Below are 12,221 nucleotides of genomic sequence, written 5' to 3'. Positions count from 1 at the left end.
TAACATCTAAGGCCACTCGCACGCTGGGATACTTTCGTCGAAAATTTTCTCAAGCACCATCATCACTAAAACTCTTATTGTACATAACTTACATTCGCCCACAACTAGAGTACGCGTCATCAGTATGGGACCCCGGTCATGACACCCTCATACACTCTCTAGAGGCAATACAGAATCGATCAGCCCGTTTCATTCTCACCAACTACCAAAGAACTGCGAGTGTCACTAACATGAAAGCTCTCCTTCACCTCCCGCTGTTATCAACCCGTAGAAAACTATCTCGCATATGTATTTTGCATAAAATCTACTACCATAACACATATTTACGCTCTATCTTTGTCCAACCACCACCATACATTTCATCTCGCATAGACCACCGCCAAAAGGTAAACATTCCGCACTGCAACACCGTCGGCTTTTCATACTCATTTCTTCCGCAAACGAGCAAAGATTGGAATAACTTACCCGCATTACTTACAAGCATTATTGACACCAATAACTTTAAAAGCACACTTCAAAGCTTCATGTTATAAATAATTGTTGCGTTTGCTTGTTCTGTATAATAACTGCTTTTATGCCATTGTTTTACATTATTGCTTGTATTTTTATATCGTATGTTCTTTCCTTTCTTTATTTTGTTCCGCCATGTATTTTTGCCACGCTCACAAGTTTCTATTTACCATTCTTGTTTTGTATACGATGTTTTTTGCCATGTTGTTTGCCTTCCCTCCTTATTTTGTGATTGCCTCTGTATTTACTTACTTTGCCCCTCCCCTCTGCAATGTACAACCGTACCTTGAGGGTATGATAAATAAATAAATAAATAAATAAATGTGTAGGCGTCTGTGAATGTTGTCATCGTGGGCTCTGTATGCCTTTGTAAGGTCCTGCATGAGTGCCTTGATCATGCAGTTGCTGTCAGGTCGCGAGTAGGCGATCCGTGCTTCATCAGAGAAAGAGAAGGCCAATCTTGCCTCACTGTCAGCGAGTTCATTGCCAATCACATCACAACGACTAGGCAGACAACACTTGTAATCATGCGAAGCTCGTAAAGTAGGCTCAGATGCCTCGAAGCAATGTCACGGCATGGCGAACCTTGTGCAATTGGCAACATTGAAAGATTGACCAAAGCAGTATCAGTTTCTTCAAAGGACTGGTCTTCAAGAGTGAGAGCCGGTCTGCATGAAGGCTTGCTGGAAGACCGAGGCGCGTCAACGAGGTGCACTCATTAGTGCAGTCAACTATGAAGTCGATGCTTGTGTGCGTAGCAATGAGTTCGAATGCATTCTCATGACACTCCACGAGTGGTCTTCGTGTCCACCATTCGGCAGGTTCAGGTAGGCCCTGCTGAATGGCACTTCCTTGTCGCAATGTTCTCAATTCTGCGAGATGGCCGAAAACAGGCGTCCCCGAATCGAGCCTACAACGCGTATAGTAAATTGTTAAACGTGAAGCGAAGCGATCCCAAAGACGTTGCACTAACTCGGTTGCTGTAAAGCGAAGTTGAGCCACCAGAACCTGTCGTTTGGCTTTTGGTATTCAGGAGTTAAACACGTCAGTGGATTTCAACTTAATGCGGAGGTATCCCAGAACGTGTACCCTCGAAGCTAGGCGGACACATTGACGCGCCTGACAGAGTGGGAACAAATCAAGGCGCGTGTTCAGCTGATGGGGGAGATCGCGGAGATCACTAAGCCGTGACAGGAGGCGACTCGATAGTTGCAACACGTACAGGAAGTTCAGCGAGGGGGCCACCGGTGGGTAAAAGCCACTGTGTTAATGTGGTCTGTTTCCGTGGAGAAACGGCGTGTCGCACATCCAGGCTTAAAAAGCTTACACAGAAGGTTGTGGTCCGTCCATGCTTGCGAAGCTCAAGTTACATGTTCTGGCAAAGCGAAAAGGTTGCTCGTGCTTTGTGCGGCCTCTGACTATGTAGCAACATTTCCTGGCGACGAATACTGTGGGATCGCTGCCCTGTCAGCAGTCTGCTACGAACGGCCGGCAGTGGCGCCGCGATCGCTCTGGGCAGCATGGGGAATACCGGTGCCACGAAACGTAACGGGCGCATGACGGACGGACACACCACTAATTTATCTGGTGACTATATTTTTCGAGAGAAAGATAGAGACAAAAGCGAAGGAAAGACAGGAAGCTTAGCCAGTGTAAGTACCGGCTGGCTATGTTTTCTCCGAACTAGATCTTTTCGTCCTCGTCTTAGTTTTATTGCTATAGCACTTATATGGATCAAGCGCATTTCCGCCATCGGCGGCGCCACCGCTGTCGCAGTGAGGTTCCGTATAAAGTAGGGAAAAAGTTTGGGCGTGTTGGTGGGATACATACAAACTGGCATACAAAGCGCAAGAATGGCACAAGGACGAAGCAGGAAGCTAGCGCTCGTCGCGTGTTCCTGCTTCGTCTTTGTGTCATTCTTGAGCTATGTATCCCAGTTTGTATGTATCCGTATAAAGTTCAAGAGCGATAACACCATCGCCGCGCGCTCTACGCTCTATGTGCGAGTGAATGCATGCGAGGGGAGCCGTTAATCGCGGCTCAATATCGCCCGCGTGAAATAGACGAACGCGGGGAGGAAGCGCGCAGTCTTCCGTCGTTCGCGAGGCACCCAGCGTTGCGAGGCACTGGAGGGAGAGTAGACGGAGAGGGTGGCCTTCTACTGCGGCTGCAACTGCGCATGTGGCTGCTGCGCGCGATCGCGCGGCCGTATTTTGACAGTGATCTGCGCTGACGGCAGAGTCTTGCTGTGTCGACGGCCCGTATCACTATGCGTGCTATGTGCCCTACGCGCTTACTTAGCGATGAAGCGACAGGAAGCGCAAAGATCGCTCGCTGCTGCTGCCGCGTATTCTCAGGCCAGCGTTTTGACAGCGGGTGTCCGCGGTCATCGAGTGAGATGCGTTCATGTTTGATGTGCACGCTTATAGAATGCTTGTTGATTTACTTAGCAAGCGAATGTTTGCGAATTGATACGGCCGATAATACTATCTTTACTTTGTATGGCTGTCTGTTATTTTGTTATCGCAATCGATGCTTCGCCTGTCGGGCAAAACTGCATTTATTTTTTCATTTTACTATGTGAATATGCGACATGCTTGTTCAGCCGCTACAACATTAAATTATGGGGTTTTACGTGCCAAAACCACTTTCTGATTATGAGGCACGCCGTAGTGGGGGACTCCGGAAATTTCGACCACCTGGGGTTCTTTAACATGCACGTAAATCCAAGTACACGGGTGTTTTCGCATTTCGCCCCCATCGAAATGCGGCCGCCGTGGCCGGGATTCGATCCCGCGACCTCGTGCTCAGCAGCCTAACACCATAGCCACTGAGCAACCACAGCGGGTAGCCGCTACAACATATTAAAGTTTTCGAGATTGCTCGCTGATAAGTCATATGCGCACGCTGAGCAGGGCTATAACATACAAATGCACAGGATGCCACGCTGGGCGTTTCGATATATCCGACCAGTCAGAGCTTGCCATCAGGAATGTAAATCTTTTCAAGTGCTTTACTATTAGGGGTATCTTTGATGCTTTAGAGCTTGACGTTAGGGCAGAATGACTAACCCTAGTGACCTTACATTTGCCTGCAGGACAAGAGGCCGAGTGTGTGCCTTAGGATCATGGCAGCCTCAACGATCCGCGTTTTAGTGTTATATGATTATAAGGACTGATACTTGATACCACCCAGGACAAAACCTGGGGATTTCAAGAGCTGTTCTGCCTCTAAGCAGCAGTCTTGCGTCAGTTAATAAGCACAGTGACAAACATTTCTAGCAGTCGAATAATTTGGTTATCATATTCGTCATTGGCTCAATCCTCAAGAAAAAGACCTTTTGCTGTTGAGAGGCGGTAGCATCGCCACGACAGGCAGCGGCAGACATGCTACAGAACACGTGTTATCACCGGCGTCGTATTCTATGGCGTAGCATTAATTCTTACTTCCTTATTTCTTGCAAATGCACGAAACTTCGACTAACAAACGTTTTCCCAGTCCACCTCGATCGAAATGCAGTCCACAAGTCTAGGAATTTAACGCATGCGTTCGCTTTCGGGAACAGAAAGTCATAGATAACTGAGGCAAGAGTTCATGTACGTTCGTTAAATTTTGTCCATGATTTTAAGAATTTAGCATCTCACTAAGCTTGCACGCGCCACAACACGTTTTATGCGGATGCGGAACTGTGCTGTTCCTTATAAACAAATGAGACAAATGAGTAGTTCTAGATGCTTTGCAGTACTCGTAGTAAATTTCCGTTCGTACAGTAAGCGAGGGAAACTAAAACGTTCTAAAGAGGTGTCATGCTGTTGTGTCCTAACTTAGTTTTGAAGTGCTTCCTTTAGACTATGAAAAAAAAGTAAACTGATGGCTAACGTCTACCTTATTTTTAGCTTAGTGCATTGAATCTATCAAATGTCACAAGCTCTACCTCATTTACCCGAAGCGTGAAAGATAATCTGCATTTGACACTTCCCTCGCAGATCGACGACTCCATAACACTCACCAAAGGTGAGTTTCTCGCTCGGCTACGGCGCTATGCTGCGGGCTTGCAACAACACGGTGTCCAGCGGGGTGATCGCATCTGCGTGCACGTGGGCAACAGCGTGGACAATTTCGTGGCAATGTGCAGTTGCGTCGTGGCTGGAGCAAGCATCGTCCTGGCCAAGCCATCACTCAACGAGAGTACGTTGTCTCTTGCTGAAATTTAGTGAAGCAGAAAAACACGCGGAGCCAACTCAGTGTTGGAAGCTAAACGACGCGGAGCTTGTTTGCGTTACGGAAGTAGCAGTAGTTTAGTATGACACGAGCACACCCTCGTCGCGCTATGCATCTGCGTTACGAGGAAGAAGACGATGTGCGATGCTTGTCAGGAGAAGAACGTTGATGAGAAGTCTATGCACAGATAAGTTTGACACATATTTAAATATATATATATAGCTACGCGGCCCTTGTGCCAGGGTGGCATTCCATGCCGTGGAATTGAGCAATAGTGAGCGCATATCCGTCACATAAATGTCGATCAGGCTAGAACCTAGCCAGCAGCAATTTGTCTAATCGGGCACATAGCCAATAGGCCATGTTGTCTACATATTCACAAATATGTCCCTCGACGACATGACGACTAACGACAAACACGAGGAAGGGGCAAAGAGGGCTTCGCTTTAAACCTCGTATTCACATCGGGTCCCTCATTTTAATTAGGATGCACTAGAGTTGGTTTCACTCACATCAAAATAGAAAATATTTTAGTTCAACTGCATCAGTGTCAAATTTATGTCCAAACGGTTTGCCTACTTTATAGGGTATTGACAGGCACTCAGTGAAAGGAGAGGTGGAAGACACAAATTTTAGAAAATATTTAGTGAACTTTAATCATAAAAGTGAATTTTCGTATGCCCATTTGTACGAATTCCACGTGATTTGATTTCTTAAGGGAGGCTCTGCCTTCGTCAGGCGTTACAGTACCACCTTTCTTATCCCAACATTCGTCAGTTAGTATTGTATTCTGTTAGCGAAAATTATTATATAAAGAAAACTAAACAGAATGACGACTTGGAAGCTATTAGCTTAAGTATTGGTTGGGATTGATTCTCGATACGTCAATGTATGCTGGGTGACAACTTTCCTTGCGTGCGGTTCTACATGTGAACACATTCGAATTGCACCCGTGTTTCTCGTATGGAAAAAGAACAATGGTAGAACTTAAGAATGGCTTCGCTCGCCGCCGGCAAATTGGGCTGTTTAAAGCTCACTCCAGGAAAATGCCGTCAACTTTATTGAACTCTATCTGTTTCAACTGTGTCAATCAACTGTAGTCGACGAGATGCGGGATGACCGGGAGTGCGTAAAAAATCTATAAATATTTGATGATATGAAGGTATAGCAGCGAAAACAGAAACAACGTTTTATAGTAGCACGGAATTTGCGGTCGCTAAGATTTTGGATTTTCGATTAGTGCTGTTTCTGAAGTTTTACTTGTAATGAATGATGGAGGTGAAACTGTCTCATTGATAGATTTTACAACTGTGCGTCATTCACATCGTGAGCCTTTTGCGTCATGGAAGTGTGTCCACGTCTCGCATATTTCCTGGCTTACCCACGTGAAAGTGAGCTCTTATCATTTAAAGGACCCCTGACCAGGTTTGACTGTTTTAAATAGACCAGTGCAGCGCATACGTCACGCGCTGATGGGTGTGTCTGCAAAGTATAACAGCGCTGCGCGCCACGATAACAGCTCAAATTTCACACAAAACACCACGCTCTCTCCCTCTCGAGAAAGTTGCGTTCCAGCCAGAGTGTCCAGGTCACACGCACAACTGCCTCTGCATAAAACTCATTGCTAGTTGCGTCACTCACTGTGATATGTGGCTTCGGTTAATCATCCAATGCGGTAGGCGCTACGCTGTCGCTATGCGCCACGCTGGAAAAAGAGAGAGAGAAAAAAAGAACGAGGAAGCAAAGCTCGACAGGTCATCATGACGCAGTCCCTCGGCTACTGTATAGGAGAAGGCAGGGAAGTAACACCGCTTGTGGGTGCTAGTGGAGGCAAAGTGAGAACAGTGTCACGGCAGGTCATGACGGCCGCTACTTGGTGGCATTAGGGGCTTTTTAAATCGTTTAGTGAGGGCGAGTAGTTATCATTCTGGGGTAGTTCATGGCGATATTCAGCGGGAAAACTGGTACATCTAACAGGGAAAAATCTCTAAGCTGTATGAATATACGGTAAGCTTAGAACGGAATTTGTAGCATTGCGAAAGATACTCGAGTGTGGGCCTGATCCGGTTAAAGAGCCCCTGAAACTGTTCGGGTAAATTTTGTAGACGCGTAGGGTACAACTTAAGTAGAACATTCGCACCACAATTTAAGTGAAGCGTTACGTATTAATGGAGCTACGAGCGATTACAAGTTACCCTCCTCCCTTGCCATACTTTTCCTTCTCAACTCGTTCGCCGAGCCATCGGGGCTAAGCTCCGCCTTCGCTGGTTCTGCGTCACGATGCGACGTCACATCGTCTACTTCCGGTTGTTTTGGAGCCCGCCCCCGCCCGCTCGAATCCTCTCCGCTAGCCGCTTGGCCGTTGACCGCAAGCGAGAGCTATCGAATCAGCGTGCGTTGCGAGCATTCTGTCACAGCGCCGAACGTGTCTGGTATTCCGTTAACCACACACTAGCGGAATGTTTCGACTGATTGGTGGAAGCATAAACTCAACCTCATGAAGGAATTTTAGCGTAGACGTACCTGAGCTGCCTGATCGGTCTCCACAGTCCAGCCACCCGTTGGCGCAGAGCTTAACCAGCCAAAGAAAGAGCTAATATTACTCTAACCATGTGTAAAACATTTTAAACATTTACAAAAACAACGTGTCAACGATTACACTCCGGCGAAAAATTTACACCAGCAGCAAAGAATACATTTTGCTACTGCTACTGTGTCTGGTTGAGCTCTATGCCACCAGTTGGCTGCACCGTGCAGACTATTCACATTTGCGACACGCAAGGGGACACGGCCAGGCCCTGTCCCCTTTGCGCTTGCGTTTACCCTAATACCGGACTCGCGAAACGCTATTGCGTTAGTAATCTTCCGGTCTAAAGTGACGGCCACAATCGCGCAAATCCTGGCGCCGATCGGATAGCGGCAGTCCGATGCGCTGCAGCCAGTCCGCTGGTCTACTGGCTTGCAGAGGGACACGATATCGCAGCTTGACATATTGCCACTCGCTACGTTTGCAGTCCACAACGCAACAAAGCCGAATCATAGCGCTCGCTAAAAGACAGACCGACACTGACGGCGGAGCTCTCGTCAAAGACGGAGCAGGTTGTAACCCGAGCAGACGACACTTGCTGTGTGCCGGAAGTGCTTAAGTGTACAGAAAGATTGCTCTTCTGCATTCCCTTTATGTTACTTTCTTTTTATGAAAACAATTTAACTAACATTTCAACTATTACGAACATCATTTGTTTAACATAAAGCTGGAAAAATTATCGATCACGCGCCCTGGTCAGCCAGTCGGATAGCTCGCCCCACTGACGTCATATGGGTGATTTGCTTCATATGGGTAGGGGTAAAGCCCCTCCATCAACGCGTCACCGCCGCTTTCTTGTCCTGGTTGGCGGAAACGTGTATGGAGGGGCTTCAGGTACGGGTGACTTAAAATTCCGCCGCGCAGTGTGCCGCGATCGGCAGCGATGTGCATAATATAATATAATACATAGTATAAAACGTTATAATAAATTACACGCTTCACGCAGAGCACTTAGATGCGTCAATTAATGATCACAAGGACCTACTCTAACGTCTCAGTGCGTTTGTAAAAAATCGTCAAAATCGTTTTAGGGTCTCTTTGAGTCACTCGCAATGACCGGCCATGGTCATTTTGGACTAAAGTTCAAGTTCAATTTTAGGTATTGGCTAAATTCTACATTAGCATATACGTTAAGCGCCCTCAGAAAGCAAAGAAATAAAACAATTTGACTGTCTTCCAAATACGTATTTTATAAGGCAGACTTTAGCAACAATGCAATATTGTCGCATAAATCTAATCTTTAACGAAAAAACGAATTTAACAAAACAGTAAATTTCCGCATCGAAACGCTCAATGGTAGGTGCTAGGCCATTATGTTAAATAAGTAGGTATCACAACGGTGAGCAAAAAAAAGCAGTCATAAAATCTGTACGTCAAGCGACATAAAAGAATGACAGAAGTAACAGGCTATAAAACTCGGATGGCACAATAATTTCCTGTTAGGGTTCTTCGAAAGTCTTTCAGGGCTCTTTGTAATATTGACGATCAAGCAGTAGATGTTTATATAGTCGCTAGTGCAAGGCGTCATGTATTCTTTCTTGCTTTATTTCACAAATATGAAAACGTTGCCTCCACATACGCTGAATGCATTCATTGTAAACGTGCAGGAGAACTACGGTACCAGATAAAGGACAGCGACAGCACACACCTTCTTGTGGAGCCCGCCCTAGCAGCAAAGGCCTTGAGGGCGTCATCGGAACTTGGACTGAAGGTGAGTCGCATGCGAGACAACTATAGGCATGACAGCCTGCAAATTAAGACCTCGAGTGGCGGCGACTTGCATCATCGACCACAGCGTGTTCGTTACACCACACAACGAACGATAACTTTCAACAAAGTGTCTGGGAATTTCGCCGAAAGGGCCGAGCGCTGACAGCGACAGCAATGCGTAGCACAGCGCCATAGCGCACGGGACGGTGTGCGACATGTCGGCGCAACGTCCACCCAAGGGAACTGCTTCTGGGCAGAAGGAACAGCGCGCCAGCAGCTACCAAGTGTCCCACAGCGGTCGCGTCGTCAGCGCCCCCTGCCGCATTGGCGGCATCGCACTTCGATGACGCGCGAGTTGAGGCCGGCGGGAACCCGGTGTTGTTCAGCGACCAGTGAAATAAGAGGGATCGCGTTATTGTGGTGCTCATAGCTCAGGCGATAGCAGACACACAGCACAGCAGGAACGCTAATATGCGTTGTAAAGAGCAGGTTAATGCGGGCCGTCTATACATTCATTTTGAGTGGCGGCTGGTAAGTCCGGAAGCGTATTCCTTGTACACCTCGCGCCTGGCACGCGTAGTGTCAAAGACAAGCAAAAATAATCAACATTGTGTACAGTCAATTTCGTGAGTACAGCTGGTAGCGAGTAGGGCGTCTTGCGCCTGTGAATTTTTTAAAGAGGGCGGCACTGGCATTTGCGCGCGGGTCAAGCTCATAGCACTGGTTTTCTGCTCGATATCCAGCAGAGGGAAACGGTGCCGCGGTCAGGGCAAATGCGGTGCAGCTGAAGCTGTTGGGTGGTTAATTTGATGGAAGCTACGTACTCGACTATGTAGTTTTGATCCATGCCCCTGGAGCCTCTACCACGGATTTAGTCGGCAGAATGGATCACATTGATGTTTGCGCCGCCATGCTGGCATGGGCAGCGATAAAATTTATGTTGAGACGCGCGTTCGTGCTTAGAAGAAACGCATGAACAACGTCTGTCGTGAGATTTGAGTCTTAGAGGCAGGGCACGGGAACACCGGATAACAGCAGTGTGCACGCCACCGAATGCAGACGCTTTGCAACGCAATGTAGCAACGGTGAGCGAGCTTTGCTCGTGGCTCCACCGAAGCGTGGGCACCCCGCAGGGGCGTCTGCGTCAGCAGGCGTTTGGTGTGTTGCGACACCACGTACCCGAGCACACGAGGGTTGGACTCTCCCGCGTCTAACCGTGCGCGGCTTAGCCGTGTCCGGGGAAAAGGGTATCTTAGAGGTTGAGCCAATGCCGGTTGTTTGGACCTTTACGGCCCCTCGGCGGCGGCAACACACCCCGTTGGCCTCGGCTTCACGTGGACAACACCCCGGACTGACCCACCCGGGGGAAATCGGTAGTTGCCTTTTCCTGTCTCTCTCTCCCTCCAGCCTACGTCTTTCTCTGACTTTTCATCTTTCCTGTCTTCTCCTCGCTTCCGCTTACTTCCAATTTTTCCAGGCAGCAAGGGTTAACCTTGTGTGAATAGCCAACCTAGGTTATTGCATATTCGGTTATAGTAAGTACGTACAGCTGGCGTTTGCAGGACCTGTTTTTACAGTTCCTGTAGCGTCCCCTTGTAGTGCTGCACGGTGGGTGGCTGGCGTTATTGCCGATAACTACACATTCCTCTATGTATAATTCTTTCCCTCAACTGTCTGATCGCCCTCATAAAAGAGGGCGCACCGATGATGTTTTCCTGTTTTTGGCCGCCAAAAAGAATCCTTCCCGCGTTTCCATGTCATTCATTCTGCAAAACCAGATAAACCAGTACGAACGATCTCACCCTTCCTTGTTTCCAAGTCATTGACTGAAGTCTTTGGTCGCGGTTATAAGACGTCGAGGATGGCAAGCGGTGATCTCCTCTTGGAGCTCCGCGATCAGAAACAATATGAAAAAATGTCAAAACTAGTGTCATTTGGGGAAACCCAAATAATTATAACCCCCCACCGCGCGATGAACACCACCCGTGGTGTTGTCTCTGACGATGACTTGATGGAGCTCACTGAGGCTGAACTCATGGAGGGCTTTAGTGACCAGAATGTTATCAATGTTAAACGAATTAAGAAAGTTGAGATGGTAAAGAGTTCAAGACGAAACACCTGATACTCACCTTCGGCTCAAGTGTCCTTCCCGAGTCCATCGAGGCCGGTTATATCAAACTTCGGGTTCGGCTGTACGTGCCCAATCCTCTCAGAAGCTTTAAGTGCCAACGTTTCGGCCACAGTTCACAGAACTGTCGAAACCGGCTGACTTGAGCCAAGAGCAGTGACCATGAACATTCCTCCGAAACGTGCCAGAACACTCCACACTGTGTCAACTGTGATGGCGAGCATGCCGCATACTCGCGGTCGTGCCCGTCTTGGAAAAGAGAAAGAGGAATTCTGATAATCAAAGTTAAGGAAAACATAAGTTTCAAGGAGGTACGCAGGCGGGTTTCATATCTGCCCAAGAAAAGTTTTGCCGATGTGACGCGTCATGGGGCAGCGACATAACGGCCTCCGGCGGCTGTCCGACCCACAAGCAGTGAGTCGGCAGCTACCTCATCTCCCCTGCGGTGGTTGCAGCTAGCGCTGCTTCGTGAACCCGGAATGACGGACCATCGACCCCGAAGATGGGCGCAGCCGAGGCTGCCCCAACCTCCCCGGCCCCTTCCAGCGCTGGCAACAGCCGGCGCAGCCAAATCCCCCATGGAGTCCCATCGACCTCCGGGCTGGTGGGCGCAGGGGTCTTGCCCTCCGAGGCGGGACGATGACTTGGACGATGACCCTCTCTGGTAACTTCTCGCTCACAAGAGCACGTGTCCGGCGCCTCATAAGAGGCAATGGACACTACACCTATCCTCATGGAGCACCAAGCGCTTAAGGGGCGGCTAGGTTCTCTCGAACGCTCCAAAAAGGGTCACATCCCTGTTACAGGGCCTGGAAAGAGCTCTGTAAACTAAGGCATTACTTCCGTTTCCGTACACACAGCATCAAGTTACTTTAAATATGGATACACAAATTATTCAATGGAACGTCACAGGTCTTCTTAGAAACCTTGATGACGTACAAGAACTCATCCAGAAACACAATCCATAAGTGTTGTTTTTACAGGAAACACACCTAAAATCAAAACACACAAACTATCTCCGACAGTACATAATTTTTCGCAAAGATCGAGATGATGCTGTCGCAT

General features: G+C 48.1%; 1 protein-coding gene across 1 annotated transcript in view; it reads left to right on the top strand.

Annotated features, from left to right (window-relative positions):
• LOC126531884 (uncharacterized) overlaps window positions 1-12,221 on the top strand; it is an 82,849-nt gene that overhangs the window by 10,136 nt on the left and 60,492 nt on the right. Inside the window, exons 2-3 of the mRNA XM_050179618.3 lie at window positions 4,497-4,698; window positions 8,926-9,029. Of these exons, the coding sequence (XP_050035575.1) occupies window positions 4,497-4,698; window positions 8,926-9,029 (306 nt within the window). The remainder of the gene's footprint in view (window positions 1-4,496; window positions 4,699-8,925; window positions 9,030-12,221) is intronic.

The sequence above is a fragment of the Dermacentor andersoni genome, chromosome 4, assembly GCF_023375885.2.
Source record: "Dermacentor andersoni chromosome 4, qqDerAnde1_hic_scaffold, whole genome shotgun sequence".
Taxonomy (NCBI): domain Eukaryota; kingdom Metazoa; phylum Arthropoda; class Arachnida; order Ixodida; family Ixodidae; genus Dermacentor; species Dermacentor andersoni.
This window is presented reverse-complemented; position numbering and strand designations above follow the sequence as displayed.